A 19,505-nucleotide genomic window follows, 5' to 3' on the forward strand; every position below is an offset into this window, starting at 1 on the left:
CCACCTTCAGTGATCTGTGGACCTGCACGCCTATCAATACTCCTAAGGGTTCTGCCATTTACTGTATAATTTCCACGGGTACTTGACTTTCCAAAATGCATCACCTCACATTTGTCCGGATTAAACTCCATCTGCCATTTTTCTGCCCATGCCTCCAACTGATCTATATCCTGCTTTATCCTCTCCCCATCCCCAGCCTCATCCCATGACCAACCCTCCCTCTCATCCCCGCCTCCTTGACCTGACAAAACCTGTCCATCTTCTCTCCCACCTATCCGCTTCTCCCAGCTCACTAACTAACCCCCCACTGCCTACCTGCACTTACCTACCACCATCCCACCTACATTCCCCAGCCCCACCCCACCTCTCTCTATTTATTTCAGAGCTCCCTTCCCCCGCCCCCATTTCTGAAGAAGGGTCCTGACCCAAAATGTCAGCTTTCCTTCTTGTCTGATGCTGCCTGGCTTGCTGTATTCCTCCAGCTCCACACTGAGTTATACAGTACATAGCTTTCTTTCTTCAAGTCATTAATATATATTGTAAACAGTTGCTGTCCCAGCACTAATCCCTAGGGAACCCCACTAGTTACAGGACACCAACCTGACAAAGAACCCCTAATCCCCACTGTCTGTTTCCTGCCCATCAGTCAATTCTCTATCCATGCCAATTTATCACCTCCAGCATCATGCACACTCATCATACGACTCAACCTTTTGTCAGGTGCCTTGTCTAATATGCAACACATCCACTGGTTCTCCACTATCTGTTCTGACGCACAGAGACATACAACATGGAAACAGATGCTTCGGTCCAACCAGTCCATGCCAACCATAATCACAAACTAAACTAGTCGCACCTGCCTACACTTGGCCCATATCTCCGCAAACCTTTCTTATGCATGTACTTACCTAAATATCTTTTAAACATTGTAACTATACCTGTAACCACCACTTTCTCCGCCAGTTCATTCCACACACGAACCACTCACTGTGTAAGAGAACTGCCCCTCATGTCTTCTTTAAATCTTTCTCCTCTCACCTTAAAAATATGTCCCTTGGGTCTTGAAATACCCTACCTTGGGAAAAGACACCTGCCATTCACCTTATCTATACCCCTCATGATTTTATAAACCTCTATAAGGTCACCCCTCAACCTCCTACGCTCCAGTGAAAAAAAAGTGTCCCAGCCTATCCAGCTTCTCCTTACAACTCAAACCCTCCATTCTGGCAATGTCCTGGTAAATCTTTTCTCCAGCTTAATAACATCCTTCCTATAACAGGGAGACCAGAACTGGACACAGTACTCCAGAAAAGGCCTCATCAACATCCTGTACAACCTCAACGTAACATCCCAACTCTTATACTCAAAGGTCTGAGCAATGAAGGCAAGCATGCTGAAAGCCTTAACCACCCTGATGCAAATTCCAATGGATTATGTACCTGAACCCTTAGATCTCTCTGTTCTACAACACTGCCCAAGACCCTACTTTTAATTGTATGTACACATGTATATATCTTCCTCAAAACCTCTAAATTAGTCAAAGATGAAGTTATGCTGTTATGCAAATGAAGTGCAATATGACCTCTACTGCTTGATTAGATGAGCTTCCAAATGTTTTACTATTACTTCCTTAATAATTTATTCCAATACTAATAATTGGTATATGAAGTTATTCATTTTAAAAAGAATAAAAGAACAATATTATTCAAAACAGGAAACTGTGAAAAGCTGCACACAATAATTGAAAAGTACTCTTAACTGATACATACAAAATAAGCCCCTCCATTAAAATAGTGAACAGAGGAATATCATACTAATCTTAAGCATTCACTCACTACTTGTTAAAAGTAAAGATATGGAGGAAGAAAGATTGAGTGTACTAAAAACAATTTCTTCCAAGATTTAGGTTCAAATCCAACCCAAATCAACAAATTGCTTGTCACAATCTAACTGGAAGGTTGGACAGGACAGTGAAATAGGTTCAAGAAAGTCACAGACCACAATACAAACTTTTTATCAATCTGACACTAATTGACAATTACTTTTATTCAGAGATGTCTAAGAATGACAAATAGAAAATAAAAATATTTATGCTAATTCACTGGAGCAATAAGGGTACGCTGTTGAAGGAGAATACGACTGGTATTAAACGCTGCATCAAAAGACATTAAATTCAATTCAACACTACTTCACGCTGTCATTGAGTATTGAAAGTGTAAAAAGCTTTGCATTCTTATCTTGCATCTTTCACAATGGAGAAAAAGAAAGCTTAAAAATACAAGCTACTTCAAACAAAAAGGCCATCGATAAACTCCATTACAACTTTCACCATTAGTTTGTGACAATGTAAACTCAATGAGACACTGGCACATCTCCCACAAAGGTGCATCTTGTAGAGTGCATGATTGCATATTACGATACATATCTTGTAGTAAGTTATTAAAAACGGCAGGTAAAGTGAACAATTTTTAGATACTGGAACAAAAACAAAGTTGCTGGAAAAGCTCAGCAGGTCTGGCAGCATCTGTGAAGGAAAAAAAGTTTTTCCAGCAACTTTTTTTTTGTTCCTGATTTACAGCATCCGCAGTTCTTTCGGTTTGTAATATTTAATAACTGGCCTGTTGGAAATGAAGTATAAAACTATTTGACAATTATGTGAAGCAATTAATATTTTTCCAGAAATCTGTGAAGATAAGAGACAAGCATTCTATAAATTCTTCATTACACACAAAAAACTTTACAGCCAATTAAACATATAGATCAGATTTAAACTAAAAAGGCATTCTGCTGTAATAGCAGAATGGAGTAGCAGCTTGGCTCAGTGACAGCTTACTCATAGGAAACTGACCAGGAGTAAGCAGATGAAAAGAGATGGCAGAAATGAAAAGATTGGAAGTCCAATGGAACCTGACTTACAAAATCAGAGTGCGTCATTACATAATTCATCAGAAACCAGACCAATCTAATGAATTCCTCTATAAAAGGAAATAATACTCAGAGCTACCTAGTGTTGTACCCTAAATGACAAATGCGTTCGAACAGTCCAAATCTATACTTTTCGGTGAGAACTTTATTTCAGTTAACCACAGTCTATAAGGCTCATATCCCACTAATGGCTAGCTCTCCATGTTTACAGAACTGATTCTCACCCAATTAATCCGTAACTAACATACCTATCATCTGTTCCCTTGTTCCAATAGGTCTTAGGCATTTCTTCAGGCCTTGTTAGAGATATCTAGAGGTTCATTTATTATGCTTTTTCTGATGCCATTGTTTAAAACCAATGTGGCCATTCGTTACAAGTTCCCAAAATCATTTGTAATCCTAAATGGCTCTTAGTGACATTAACCAAAAGCAACCAAATAAACTGCACCTGGAATATAAAACTCTCAAATATAAACTTGGTGGTTACCAGATTAGGAAAGAAGAAATTACAAGCAACTAACCATGAATTTATCGGCTGAAGAACTGTTTTTCAGGTTGTGAGCTGAATCATAAGCAAGCCACATATGAATTATATCTTGTTATTTCCAAACATTGACTCAGAATGATATCTTAGAAATCTGCTTTGACATTGGAAATTCCCCATTTCAAAGATATACGTACCATACAAGAGTAGAAATATCCATGATACAATTCAAAGTCTATTCTTGCTAACTACGAACAGAATGCTTAAAGTTGAACAACCAATTTCAATGTCATGTTCTAATAGCATTAGTGAGATAAGAGACAGACAATCATGCCAATCTATAATCTCTATTCTTTAAGCATATAAAAGTTTCTCCTTGTGAGGAAATTCTCTTTCAACACACTTACAATCATGAATTTACAGAAATACATTATCATCTCTCTCTAGATTATCTTAATAGCCTACTTTTAATCCTTACCCATTGAATGTTTCATTGCATTGAGGTTCTATACTATATCATACCCTAAATGGATATAGTCAAAGTCAATCAATTGAGTAAAAGAACAAATTTTATCCGCCAATGTTAGTCAGAAGATGTCACATGTCTTTTCTAGATGCTTTGCTCAAGCCTAACATTCCATATTTGGTTTAATTTTAACATTGTTCTACCCATATCTGCATATACCAAGTTTCAACATTTCTCAATTTTTTTGTAGTTGTATGTGTTATGTAAAAATTATTTCTAATAACCCTGCAAATGGTTCCAGTCTGCAGAAGAATTAATTTGCTAATCCTGAAACCAATCGCATTCCCACATGTTGATAAATTTACTGGTCTTAAGTCAGCAGACCCGTGGTGAATTCAGCCTGATTATATGATCTGTAATTGTAACTTACACAAGCTGTAGAACATTTAACAGATTCTGCTTTATGTGGAATTCCAATTCCCTGTGACATTTAATAAATGTTCCTAAATCAATACAAACACACTATTCACACTAGATTGCAAATTACAATCCATAAATTCTCAATGATGCATGGCAGGTGCTAATTCAATTAGCCATCAAATGTCAAGTTACATTTGCTGGAAACTGTCAAAAGAAATCAGGTCAGGTCAGAAATAAGTTTTATAAAAGTTTGAAGTATAAAGAATCCATCAGATGCTTTAAGTACCCACAAAATGTCTTTTTTCCTGTAATGGATACAAATGACTGAAAAGTTTTATTTAAATATATTAAATGTGATAGTCTCCATAAAACAGATTTGCAAAGCTAACCACATTCATGTCTCATGTGGTGATTAAACGAGGAAAATATTTCCACATCTCTGACTCTCAGCATTTTCACAAAGTAAAATGAAAGAACTGCATAAACTGGAGATCTGAAACAAAAAAAGCAAATTGCGGAGAAACTCAGCAACTCTGGTAACATCTGCAGAGAGAAAACAGAGTTAACGTTTTGAATCCAGTGACCCTTCTGAAAATTATTACATCATCTGAGATGACCTTCTTCACATGATCGAGAAAGACATTGACAGCAGCTTACTGCCTCATAGGTGGCAACATGGCTACGATTGCTTTAACTTCATTCAAATGCAAGTATGTACTTTCTGGCATAAACAACTACCAGTAGCAACAGTTTTTTTTCCTTCTTCACCACCCCGGGGAAGACTACTATTCCACCTACAATCAATAAACTGAATGTAGACCAGCCATTGAAGCAAGGAGCTTTCCTAACTTAAATGTCATTCTATCACACCAGGAAGAGCATTTAACCACTTGAGTTAGTGATTTGTATTTAGTTAACTGATTGCAAATGATTTCAACAGTGCTGACTCAATGGCTAGACAGTGGTTTGAGCAGAGAACACCATTTGATAACTTTCACTCTCAATCTTAAAGTTTGTTGAGAAGATATTGCATTTGTGTGCTCAAATATATTTAGAAAGGCAAAGCTAATCATCTTGTGAATGTACAATATTGGAGAAGCAGGCCATTCAGTCCTCAAGCCTGTCCCACCATCCAATAAGATCTTGGTTGATCTGTTTGTGTTTTAAATTCCACATTTGCATCTACCTCTGATAATACTTGATTCTCTTACCTAAAAGGAATCTATGTATTTGCGCCTTAAAAAGTGTTCCCACTTCCAACACCTTTTGAGGTAGTTTGTTCCAAAGTTGCACAACCCTCAGAAAAAAACTTCACCTCATCTCTGTCCTAAAAGGGCAACCCAAATTTTAAAAGTGTCACCTATTTCTGGACTCAGCCTCAGGAGGAAACATGTTCTCCAAGTTCACCTTGTCAAGGTAAATAAGGTTCTTACACAACTCAATCAAGTCACCGCTGTTCCTGTAAACTCTTTTGGAAGCAAGCCCAGCATGCCCACTCTATCCTAAGGTAACCCAGTAATTCCATTCGGATGAAGTCATTGAACTCAAAATGTTAATTCTGTTTTCTTCTGTCAGACCTGCTGAGTTTCTCCAGCAATTTCTGTTTTTGTGCCATTAATTCCAAGTATTTTCACCTGTTTTGTCTGTGCTTGTCTCAAAAATAACAAATTGCAAAAGGATCATTGGTTCCTTTCAAACATGCAAATATAAATAGCACTACAACAGATAACCATAACCTTAAAAATTGCCAAGCTCTGTACTCATTGACTGCATTTTTACAATAGGCAACATTCACAATGACGGATACAAAAATCAATTTTTAAAAGGTTAAGCCCTGACTTTAATTTCATTGATTTTTCATATTTGGAAAGAACCAATGATCATTTTGCCCCTTCGCCTTACTTTTAAAATGAACTGACAATGACAGTCTAAGGTAAGCAGTAATTTTTTGCCTTTTTTTAAAAACATATTTGAGCACACAAATGGAACATTTTCTCTCTAAACTTTACCTGCAAGTACATTCCTATACCACTGCCACTGTTTAACCACTGAGTCAGCTCTGAGTTTTTTTAACGCATATTGCAGCTTTCTTATATACTGAATCAGTGGTTAAATATACTTCCTGGTGTGATACAGAATGACATTCGGATTGGGGAGGTCCCATGGTTCAATTGCTGGCTTGTGTTTAGTTAACTGATTGATGTTGAAATCAGTTGCAATACCCATTTGTTGGCTCTGAATCAAACTTTTGACATTGAACCATCGACCAAATTAATAATAACGGTATGCAGATTTCATAAAAGGGTAAGAAAATTTGCACTAGTTAAATCATAAAGAACTTCACTGCCTCTTCCAAGATGCATGAGCCAAAGGAAACAGCACTAAACACAGCTGTTCATGCAACATGACGATCCATCGTCTTTTTGCGCATGCTGTGTCAGCTTTGCTTTTGCACAAATATTCATTGCTTACATCAGCATTACATACAAAGAATGGGGCTTTCTTTTGCCATATCTGCCACGTTATGTATACGGTACCGAAACGAGAATGGTGTCAGAGGACTGCAGAATTGAAAATGTTACACCCTTGTTTAACATGACAGGAAACAGAATGATCAGTAAACATATCCAAGAGAATGTCACCACTGGTGATGTTATCCTGTTTTGAGGGAGCTGGCAAGATAGGAGATAAGGGGGCTGTATTTTTATCAAACCGTACATTGCTCAATATTGTTGGAACGGTTGCTTCTGTGGTGGCTGTGATACTACCAACAGCAATGATAGGAAATAGGAAATTAGACTCGAGGAAAACATATTTTGAGGCTTCCCAGGGATTGGCTCTGGGACAACTTTCCTTGATGCAAATTAATAACCTCAACTTGGGTGGATGGAGCACAATTTCAAAATTTGCAGATGTCACAGAACTTGAGTACCATGAACCATGAAAGATTGTGTCAGATATAACAAGATTTCGAGGACCTTGATAGGCTAGATGAATAGGCTGGCACATAGATTGAATTTTATACAGAAAATGGATGTATTTTAGCAGGAAGAACAAGAGATGGCAATAAAAGTTACAATTGTAGGTCATACAAGAACAGTGCGTCCTGGGAGTAAATGCACACAAATTGTGGAAAGTAGCATGGGAGGATAAGAAAGTGGGTTAAAAAGGCATACAGGATCCTGAGTTTTATAACTAGATGGCTGGAGTAAAAGGAAGTTATAACACACTGATTCTGCCAATTGCAGTACTGTGTCCAATTCTGAGTACCACACATCAGGAAGCACGTGAAGGTTTTAGAAAGTTTGTGGGAGGTCAGTTGGCTAGAGCATGGCACAGGCTCAATGGCAGTCTTCATAGAGGCTTGCCTCTTTGCCATGCCCCATGCTGGATGTCAAGTGTTGTGTCTCAACGTATACAACTATTTGAATCTCCAAAGAAAGATACCTATGATCCTCCATGGACAATGATACATTACCATATAAAATTTATGAGAATGGTTCCAGGGACAAGGGATTTCCGTTATGTGGATAGATTGGAGAAACTTGGGGTTGCTGTCCTAAGAGTAGAGAAGTTGAGAGAAGAACTATTAGAAGTGTTCAAATTAATGAGTGCCGAGACACAAATAATAGAGAGAAACTGCAACAATTGGGTGAAAAATCTAGAATCAGAGGATACTGATTACGGTGAAAAACAAAATAGCTAACAGTAGCATGAGACTATTCGGATCTGGATTGCCTCCAGTGCAAAGTCAATCTTGACTTTCGAAGGTAAACTGATTAAATACCTTAAAAAAGAAACTGCAAACATACAGAGAAAAAACACAGTAATGAGACCAGCTACATTACTCTTGTGAAGGGCTAGCATGGTCACAACAGGCAGAGTAGCCATCTCCAAAGCTGTAACCAAACCATGATTCGATTAACACCTGTGTAAGAGACAGTGATTGCCCTTGACATCAAGGCCACATCTAAATACAGTATGACATCAAGAAGTTCTACTAAATCTGGAATCTATGTGAATAAGGGCGAAAATTCTCCACTTGTTGGAGAAATACCTGGCACAAAGAAGGACAATTATAGTTGCTAAGGTCAGTCAGGTTAGCTCCAAAACATTTCCGCAGAAGTTCCTCCGAGTATGTTTTTTTCATCACCTGTTCAGATATGTTACGACTCACCTCTGGAGCAGATAGGATTTGAACCTGGGCCTCCTGGCTCAGAGGTAGGAGATATTATCACCGCACAAGAGCCTTCATGACTTCAATGTAGTGCCTTATCTCCAGCTGCTTCATTAATGACCTTCCCTACATCATAAGGTCAGAAATGGGGATATTTGCTGATGATCATACAATGTTTATACCATTCACAACTCCTCAGATAGTGAAGCAGTCTATGTCCAATATCCAGGCTTGGGCTTGAAAGTAACATTTGCACAAGGCAAGCTTCAGGCAATGACCAACTCCAAAAAGAGAGAATCTAACCATTACATATTAACATTTAGTGGTCTGATCATCATTGAATGCCCCAATTCAAACAGCCTACAGATGACCATTGACTAGAAACTGAACTGAAATAACATAATAAACACTGTAACACAACAAACGGTGGATGCTGGAAAATCTCAACAGGTCTGGTAGGATCTGTAGAGAGAAAGCAGAGTTAACATTTAAGGAAAAGGTTGGTATATATGATTGAGAAGGGGTGGAGGAGGGGAACGGAGTAAACAATAAGTGCATATGGAGCCCAGACAGAGAGGAAAACAGCTGGGTAGGCAAAGGTCTGACGTATAGATCAGCCTGGGAGAATGAATAGCTACTAATGGGGCCTGTTATTGGTTGACACTTGTTTTTGGTAGCAGCCCATGTGATGACAGGCCTGGTGCGTGGGGATTGGGGTAAGGACATGGGAGAAAGTTTACTGCATTGTCTTTCTCCTTCACCCACACCCCACTCCTTCTCCAGCAAATATATCAGCCTCTTCCTGGCTATAAATCAGTTCTGAAGAAAGGTCACGGAGCCAAATGTTAACTCCACTTTCTCTCCACAAATGTTGTCAGACCTGCTGAGTTTTTCCAGCCATTTCTGATTTTGTTGCATACAAATACTGTAGTTGTAAGAACAAGTCAGAAGCTAGGAATCATGCAGCAGGTAACTCATCTACTGACTCCTCAAAGCCTGTGCACCATTTACAAGGCACAAGTCAAGAGTGTGATGGAATGCTTTCAATTGCCTGGATGAGTGCAGCTCCAACAATGCTCAAGAAGCTTGACATCATTCAAGACAAAGGGGCTCACTTGATTGGCACATCTGCAAATATTCACTCCCTCCACTACTGAGGCTTAATAGCACCTTGATGGACGATCTACAAGATGCACTGCAGGAATTCACAAAGTCTCCTCAATCAGCATCTTGCAAACCATAGACCACTGCCATCTACAATGACATGGTTAACAAATACCTGGGAACACCACCAGCTGCAAGTTCCCCTCCGAGTCACTCACCATCCTGCCTTGCAAAGACATGACCATTTCATCAGTGCTGATAGATCCCTCCCTAACAGCATTATGGGTCTACCTAAAGCAAATGGACAGCAGCAGTTCAAGGCAGCAGCTCACCATCACCTTCGCAAGAGTAACAAGAGACAGGCAATAAATGCTGGCACAGGAAACAATGTTCATCTCCCACAAATTAACAGAAAAAATTGTTCTGCCTCGTAGGGATGTGATAGCAAGGGAAACCATGAAACTTCAATCTTATCATCATTCCTCTTTCATTCAGACTTTAAATTCACAAATTACTGCCTAACTAATGCACTAAACACAAATTTCACTAATTTGGCAAGTTAATTATCACAGTGCTGTATTGCAAACTTTAAAATTACGTCAAAACAATACACTGAAGTTACTCTGAAGAATTGGCATGGACTAATATCAGTCTCCTCTGTAAATATTAATATCCATACTCGCAAATGCAGAGCAAATCTGCAATGATCTTAAGCTCAGTTATCGAACTTTTAAAGAGTTCACCTGTCTTCCACACCAAACCAAGCATTTACTAAATCTTACATGCATCCATGACTGGGGTTTGCAGTTAAACAAATTGTCCGATTTCGAGGTTCAACTAAAAAAAACTGGAGTAGGCACCAAGGTGGGATAGCTCCCGAGGAATTTTTCCCCCATCACAAGTATCCCGCTGCGCCAAGGAATCAGAGCTGAATAGATTAAGTAGGATACCAATGGATAGGAGTAAGCTAATTAAAGCGAGTAATCAAGTACACGGCAAGGGTGTCTACAACTATATTAACCTACTTCCCCTTTCTTGCAGATTCTGAAGGGAACATCAAGTTTAAGGCCTAATCGGTCAGGTCGATGGACCGAATACCGATATACCACCCCAGGCAGCCAGCCACCCAACCCAGCTATCCGTGAGGGAGAAGCAGCCGCTTACTCTCGGTGGCGCTCTGCAGACACAGCACATCGAGAGGGTTGATGGAGTCCTGCTGCAGCAGCTCGGCCTCGGTGATGGGGGTCAGGCCCTCGGGCTCCGGGTTTTTCCTGCTCTTCATCCTGTTGAGCACGCTGCCGCCCTCCTTCTTCGGCTCGATGCCGTCCGTCCTGTTCTCCGAGTCACTCATCCCGGCGAAGTGGGTTCAGAAGCACCGCGGCCGGACAGACGGAGCGCGAAGAAAGTTTAAGGCGCTCGAACAAGCCCAAGACTCGGGGCTCCGTCCGCCGGCTTCACCTTAGTTTCTCCTCCCGTTGTCCAGCAGCAGCAACCGCCGCCTCCGGCCGCAAAGATCCGGTCACCGCCGCTAGCTTCAAAATGGCGGCCGGTCGGTAGGACTCGGTATCTATGGAGAGGAGGTGCATGGGTCAGCACGGGGTCAACGTCAGCCAATCAGGAGCCGCCCCGAGGGTCAGCTCCAGGGGCTCTCTGCAGGTTGCACAACGACAACTTTCTGAAGAAGGGTCCCAGCCCGCGACGTCGACTTTCCTGCTTCCCTGGTGCTGCCTGGCCTGCTGTGTTCCTCCAGCTCCACACCGTGTTAACTCTGACTCCAGCACCTGCCGTTCTTCCGAGTGATTTATAAACCCTGCCTGCTGGAGTGGACACGACTCTTGCTAACCTTGTGTAATCCACTCCAGCCGTCTTTAAACAGTGAGTCCTTCCACTGATTTCAGAGAATCTGGTTTGCTCCCAATGGTCTCTCATCAGTTCTGAAGAAGACCCGAAACGTTAACTCTGTGCCTCTCTCCAGAGATGCCGAGTTTCTCCAGCAAATTCTGTTTGTGCTTCTGATTCCACCCCCACCACCAGCATCTGCAGTTAAATTTTTTTGTTGGTTTGTTTGTTTGTCTATAATTAGAGCCTTCTACATGCATAAAGCACCTTCCTGTAACGTGGAAGGAATTTCGATTCGCGCCTACGGATTAAAAAAAAGGTGCCTGTGGCCAAGCTGAAGTTTCTCTTGTCTGACGAAGGTTCATAGACCTGAAACTTTCACTGTTTCTCTCTCTCTGCACGTAAGCTTCCCCATCTGCTGTGTGTTACCAGAATTGCCTGATTTTATTCAAAGTCAAAACAAAGAACTGCGGATGCTGGAAATCTGAAACAAAAACAAAGTTCTGACGAAGGGTTACTGGACCCGAAACGTTAACTCTGTGTTTCTCTCCACAGATGCTGCTAGACTTGCTAAGTTTCTCCAGCACTTTCTGTTTTTGGTCCAGTTTATATTGCCTTCTCCCTGATGCCCCTCCAAGACAAGTTATTCTGTTTAATTACGCTGACTTCGCAGAATATATGTCACGACTATTGCACCATTCTGTGACTTTGTTGATAGCACGTTCATCTGAGTCACAAGATTGTGGTTGAAGTTTGACGTCCTTGTGTAGTGCTCAGGAGGCGTTATACTGTCAGAGATGCTGTGTTTTAGATGAGGTGTTAAACTGACGTCCCATCTGTTTTATGTGAACAGTGCCTTTGTGTGGAGGTGCCGGTGTTGGACAGGTGGATAAGGTCAGAAATCACACGACACCAGGTTACAGCCTGACAGGTTTATTTGAAAACGCAAGCTTTTGGAGCGTAAACCCTTCGTCAGGAGAAATGACGAAGTGAAACTCTTTCACTTCACGTATGAAGGGGCTACGCTCCCTTGTGTTATCAAATAAACCTTTCGGGCTATAACCCGGTGTCCTGTGATTTCTAACATTGCCTTTAAGGGAGTCCGACTTTTAAGGACTTCACAGTTTGCCTCCAGTGTTGTCGCTCTACCTGCCAGTGCACTGACAGAAATCTATTGCTTTGCTATTATGTCTGCTCCGTAATTTGTAATATGTTTTACTGTTTTAAATAAACTATCTCACGAATTATCATCATCGCATGGTGAACAGCAATGGAAAACATCTTGTTTGAGTCGATCATGCTTGAACAAGTAACTCTGTAGTTGAATCACATGGTCAGCAGTCTAAAATCGTGCTAAATTGAATGGGACAACCCTCAACATAAAAACCGCAAGAACTGCGGATGCTTTAAATAGAGGTTGCTGGAAAAGTTCAGCAGGTCTGGCAGCATATGTGGAAAAAAAATCAGAGTTAACGTTTCGGGTCCGGTGACCCTTCCGCAGAACTAATGGTGGCTGGGAAAATGTCAGCTTATATGCAGAAAATAGGGAGGGGGTGGGGTAGGGAATAAACAATAGGATAGAGCCTAAAGAGAGAGAAGAGGACTTGGATAGACAAAGGAGTTGATAACGATCTGGCTGGGAGGGTGAATAGTTGTTAATGGGGACTGTTAGTGACTAACAATAGGTAGTATGTAATGGTAGGCTATGTGGTAACAAGGTGTGTGGGGTTAGGGGCTGGGACACCGGAGAGTTTAGGCCCTAAAATTATTGAACTTGATATTGAGTCAGGAGGGCTGCAGGGTCCCCAAGCGGAAAATGAGGTGTTGTTCTTCCAGCTTGCGTTGAGCTTCACTAGAACACTGCAGCAAGCCAGAGACAGAGATGTTGGCCAGGGAACAGGGTGGTGCGTTAAAGTGCCAGGCAACTGGTAGCTCAGGGTTTTTTTTGCAGACAGAACGCAGGTGTTCTGCGAAGCAGTCACCCAGTCTATGCTTTGTTTTTCCAATGTAGAGGAGACCATATTGTGAGCAGCGGATGCAGTAGACTAGATTGCATTTCTGAAGAAGGGTCGAGGCCCGAAACGTCAGCTTTCCTGCTCCTCTGATGCTGCTTGGCCTGCTGTGTTCATCCAGCTCTACACCTTGTTATCTTAGACTAGATTGTGTGAAGTGCAGGTGAAGTGTTGCTTCACCTGGAAGGTATGGTTGGACTCTTGGATAGTGGAGAGGGAGGAGGTAAATGGGCAGGCGTTGCACTTTCGCTGGTGGCAGAGGAAGGTGACGTGGGGTTGTGGGTGAAGGAAGAGTGGACCAGGGTGTCCCGGAGGGAACAGTCCCTGCGGAAGGCGGACAAAGGAGAGGAGGGGAATATGTGTCTGACGGTGGCGTCTTGCTGGAGGTGGCGGAAATGGCATCTGATTATCTTCTGGATGTGAATGCTGGTGGGATGGTAAGTAAGTGCAAGGGGAACTCTATTGCTGTTGTGGGAGGGAAGAGAAGGGAAGGGGTGAGGGTGGAAGTGTGGGAGATGTGTCGGATCCGGTTGAGGGCCCTGTCGACAACGGAACTGGGGAATCCTCGATTGAGGAAGAAAGTGGACATTATGGAGTCTCCCTTGTTGAAGCTGGTCTCATCTGAGTATATTATAGAACCCCTATAGTGTGGAAACAGGCCCTTCGGCCCAACAAGTCCACACCAAACCTCAGAGCATCCCACCCAGACCCATCCCCCTATAACCCACCTCATCTGCACCTCCCTGAACACTACGGGCAATTTAGCATGGCCAATCCACCTAACCTGCACATCTTTGGACTGTGGGAGGAAACCGGAGCACCCGGAGGAAACCCACGCAGACACGGGGAGAACGTGCAAACTCCACACAGACAGTCGCTTGAGGCTAGAATCGAACCCAGGTCCCTGGTGCTGTGAGGCAGCAGTGCTAACCACTGTGCCACAGTGCTGCCCCTATGTGCGACGGAGACAGAGGAACTGAGAGAATGGGATGGAGTCTTTACAGGAAGCAGGATTTGAGGATGTGTAGACCAGGTAGCTGTGGGAGTCAGTGGGTTTATAGTGGTTATTAGTGGCCAGTCTATCCCCAGAAATGGAAACAGATGTTTAGGAAGGGAAGGGAGAACTCTGAGATAGACCAGGTGAAAGTGAGAGCAGGGTGGAAATTGGAAGCGAAATTGATGAACTTTTCCAATTCCGACGGGAGATGGAAGAGCACCGATGATATCATCGATGTATCGGAGAACAAGTTATGGATGGGGGCCGGAATAGGCCTGGAATAAGGAATGTTCTACGTACCCACGAAGAGACAGGCATAACTGGGGCCCATGAGGGCACCCATGGCCATTCCTCTGACCTGAAGAAAATGAGGAATTAAAAGAGAAATTGTTGAGGGTGAGGATGAGCTCAGCCAAGCAGAGGAGGATGGTGGTGAGTGGTGATGGTTCAGGTCTTTGCTCCAGGAAGAAGCAGAGAGCCCTAAGACCCTCCTGATGGGGAATGGACGTGTAAAGGGATTGCACATCCATGGGAAAGAGGAGGCAACTGGAACCTGCAAACTGGAAGTTTTGAATTCGGTGTAAAGTGTCAGAGGAATCACAGATGTACGTGGGCAGGGACTGGACCGGGGAGAGAAGACTGAGTCAAGGTAGGAAGAGATGAGTTCTGTGGGGCAGGAGCAGGCTGAAACAATGGGTCTGGCCGGACAGTCCTGTTTGTGGATCTTTGGGAGGAAGTAGAAATGAGTTGGAAGCAGTGGGGGGGAGGTCACCGGATGAAATGAGATCCGTTACTGCAGTAGATACAATGGCCTGATGCGTCATGGTGGGGTCATGGTCCAGGGGAAGATAGGAGGAGGTATCTGAGAGCTGGCGCTCAGCCTCTGCAATGTAGAGGTCAGTATGCCAGACTACAACAGCACCACCCTTATCGGCAGGCTTAATAACAAAGTCAATAATAACCCTCAATATTTTTGTTGTTACAGTGTTGGAGAGTGCTGAAAATATAGCTTGCAGGTAAGCAGACATTACAGCAAAGCAACAGATACTGGCAGTGATGTTCTCTGAAACGAACTCAATCAGGCCATAAAAGAAAACAAAGAACCATTGAAGCAATAATAAGCAAGATCCAGGTTTCAAAGAAAAAGAGAGGGGGGAGAAATGTTGAAGGCTGGACAGTTGTTAGAGCAGATTTTGAAGGAGAAAAATATACTGGACCAACAGAAGGCTTTGATATAATTAGAAGAATCCGGGGTGTAAAACCGGAAGCTTCAAATGAGCTGGAAGCTTTTAAGAAACAAAACAACAGTAAGTGCTAAGGAGATTTGAAAGAAACTGGCTGAGGTACAAGCCAGGTAAGCTAATGGCTACATCAGATACAGTAATCAAATTTAGTGCAAGCAGATGTATCCTTGGATCTGCAAATTGATCTCATTGACATCGAACTTGAACATGTGAGACTATTTTGGCCTTTTCAGAAGGAGTAAGAAATTTTGTGAGGAGTGATTTTTTTTTAAAAGGAAGGCAGGTCATTATACCATAGTAAGCATGACTTAATACTATTCAACAATTTTGTTATTCAAACATGGGCATATATCAGACAAGATGACTCAGACAAGACGACTCAAGAGAGTCTATATTAGCCAAATATCAGTAACAACATCAAAATCCCTTGTGAAAAATTAAGAGGCACATTAGGAGCATATGCTAAGTCAGCACAAAGATCACCGAAAGCAGAGTCCCTGCCCATTCTTTGTCCAAAATCACACCTGACCTTTATTGTATCTATGGAAATGACCACACCTCAAAATTCATAAATTGCACAAATGTCAAGCACAACCATTGCATACTTCACTTTTATTTTATTTGCCAACCCTGGAGAGATCATTTCAGACAATGGTCCACAGTTTTTTTGGTAAACTGTTCCCAGACATGTGTGAGAAATGGAGTATTGATCACACCACCTCTTCTCCATGTTATCCCAGGTCTAATGGTGTGTCTGAGTGCATGATTTGCACAATCAGAACTCTAATCCTTAAATGTAGATTGGCAAAGCAAGAGCTGTACTTTGCAATGTTACATTTGAGAGCAACACTCTTAATGCAATCATTCCATCACAGGTACAGTTCTAGTTTGGCAGACCAGTGCATTCCAATTCACTCACTTGTATCCAAAGTAATCTTTTTGAACCTCAAGAGTAGCTGAGAAGATGATGACCAACATGCAGAATGCAAAAAAAGGTATGGGACAACAAATCTGTATTCAGGACCCTACAGCATATACATGGCAACCAACCAAAGTGACAAGAATGTGCTCAAAACCTAGAACTTATGGAGGTATATGAAGGTGAGACAAAACTGAGGACCAATCACATCTGTTCCAGTTTCCCAACCGCCAAACAATCCTGTAACGTCACATATAAAACCTGAATACATGCAGATAATATTTTTGACTGTGGAGATCTTCCCAACAAAGTCACTGTCATAGGATCTGGACATATAAGCAAATTGTCTATGCATGATAAACAGTCATAGACTCACTTAGTATTGTAAATACATAAAACTTCCTTGTGGAAAGTTGGGAGTGTTGTATGTGTATCTTGCCTTTAAGAGAATTTACCTTTAAGGACTCCATAATATCATAATATTATAATATTGCAACTCTGCCTGCTTTAGGCTGCATACATACACAAATTGCTTTGCTGTAATGTCTGCTTTATACCTTAGAATGTATCTTAAATAAACTTTTGATGGTGTAAGTCAATCTCTACTGAGTGATTTGATTATTACACTGTTATCATTAACATGGCATCATCTGCCTTTTCATGTGACATGAAAGATCCCACCATATTTTCAAAGAAGGGCATGAGAATTGTCCCTGGTATCTTGGCCAATATTCATCTGAATCAATACCACACCAAAACAAATTCTGGTCATTGTCATATTGCTGGTTATGGTAGCTTGCTTTGTGTAAATTAGTTGCCATATTACCTACATTACCACATGATTATGCCTCAAAAAATATTTAATTTCCTATAAAATACACTGAGAACTTCTGTTCTGAAAGGTGTTTTATAATTGGAAGTCTTTCTTTTTCACTGTGTCTTTTTGTATCCAACATTCTCCTCTGAATTCCAGCTTAGAAATCACACAGCTGACTTAAGACGAGAGTCAACCCAAAGTCAGTGAGCAAATATTCAAAATTAACATTAACCGTAGAAATTTAGGAATTGCTGGATGAAGAAAAGCTAAAGGTCCATCCAGTTCACCATCTACCTTTCTAGGTACAACATTAAGGTAATTGTTATCAAAGCTTAGCAATCAATCGCTATCAATTAATCTACAACATCCCAGAAATTACAAAAGGAAAACCCCAGTCATGCTGAGTTTGGGAACCATCGGTCCAAAATCACTTTTTCTCCTGAGCACACTACTCCTGCAACATGTTATCAATAACTGTATCCCAAAATGTTATTTTCTGAAATAAATCTAGAGAAAGAATTACTTCTACTTATACAATGCCCTTCACAATATTCAAGTGTTTTACAGCTAATAAAGTACTTCTAAAATGTAGTCATTTTGGTAGGAAGTGGATAAACAGTCAACTTATATTCAACCAGCCCCCACAAAAGAGCAAAAAGATAATGACTAAATGAATCTTTTTATTTCGATAATACTAGTTAATGGATGGGCCAGAACACTAAGAGAACTCTATTGTTCTTATTTGAAATAGTGCCATGAGAAAGCAGATGGTGCTTTTAATGTTTTTCTCTGAAATCCTCCTAATTTGCATTTAAAATAATCAATGTTGGCCTTTATCTTATGTGAGGGTTGTAGTTCTTTGAGTGGAATTTTAGGAAATCATCTATACATCCTCTCATGTCATATTTCAAACTACTTTCAAAGGAATGAAGAACTTGGCATGCATCTGTTTACTATCCTTTAAAACTTGATATTGCAAACATGATAAATTTATTTAATGGTCTCAGAGTAATGGCCTCATGCCCTGAAGTAGCAGTGATTGTAAAAAGATTGGATTTTGCATTCAGTTTGAGGGAGAGAAAAGTGAATCTAATGCCAGTGGTTTAATCTTAAATGATGACATATAAGAGAGAACAAAGACAGTGCTAGCTGAAGTGAACTGGCAAGTTAGATTATGGATAGGTCAACAGAGATGCAGTAGCAAAAATTTGAGGGGACATTTCAGAATTCACAAAAGAATACATTCCAACGAGAAAGAAACAATCCTAAAGGAGGACCCACTTATCTGAGGTTAACTAATAAGTTAAAGACAGCATCAAACTTTAAAAAAAAGCATTTAATTGCTCCAAGATTAATGGCAGGTCAAAAGATTGAGCAGAATATAAAATAAATTAAAGAACAAGTCAAAGATTAGGACGGAAAAGTTAGTATATGAGAGAAATCCAGCTGGAAATATAAAACAGACAGTAAGGGTTTCTATAGATATTTTACAAAGAAAATGAACAAAGTGAGTGATGGACCTACAGAAAGTGAGCCTGGAGAATTAATGATGGAAAATACAGAAAGGGTAGATGAATTGAACAGGAATTTTGCATCAGTTTTCACTGGAGAGAACAAAAGTAACACTCCAGGAGTAGCTATAGAGCAGGAAGTGGAAGGGAAGAAGTAACTCAAGAAAATTATAATCATCAGGGAAGTGTTGCGGAGTGAACTGTTGGAGCTGCAGGCTGATAAGTCTCCAAGTCTTGTTGGACTTCAACCAAGGGGCTCCTATGTCCTTTCTTTCTGTCATTCTCATCAATCAGTCACAAATCTTGTAACAATAGGTGAACAACATAGCAGCTGGTGTGGATGAGTGTGGTGAGTAGCAGTGAACATGTACAAAGGCAGCTCAGGCCACAGGGTCAGTTTCACTGGAATGAAGTTGAGTTGGAACTCAGCAGACTCTGAACAGCTGAGCAGCCGGATCACATTGTTCTCTACCCTAGTGCAAGAAAGAGGCTAGAAAAAGTTCCACGGACATTGTCTGCTTCACCTCCTTGCTAGTATGGCGCATTATTATCTAATATGGTTGGACGGAATGCCTGAGGCCTACTGGAAT

General features: G+C 41.2%; 1 protein-coding gene across 1 annotated transcript in view; it reads right to left on the bottom strand.

The window, feature by feature from the left end:
• LOC109931397 (protein unc-119 homolog B-like) overlaps positions 1–11,326 on the bottom strand; it is a 46,211-nt gene extending 34,885 nt beyond the window's left edge. Inside the window, exon 1 of the mRNA XM_048611702.1 lies at positions 10,741–11,326. Within this exon, the coding sequence (XP_048467659.1) occupies positions 10,741–10,927 (187 nt within the window). The 5' untranslated portion in view covers positions 10,928–11,326. The remainder of the gene's footprint in view (positions 1–10,740) is intronic.
• Positions 11,327–19,505: the final 8,179 nt, after the last annotated feature.

Source organism: Rhincodon typus, chromosome 24 (assembly GCF_021869965.1).
Source record: "Rhincodon typus isolate 14 chromosome 24, sRhiTyp1.1, whole genome shotgun sequence".
In the NCBI taxonomy this organism is placed as follows: domain Eukaryota; kingdom Metazoa; phylum Chordata; class Chondrichthyes; order Orectolobiformes; family Rhincodontidae; genus Rhincodon; species Rhincodon typus.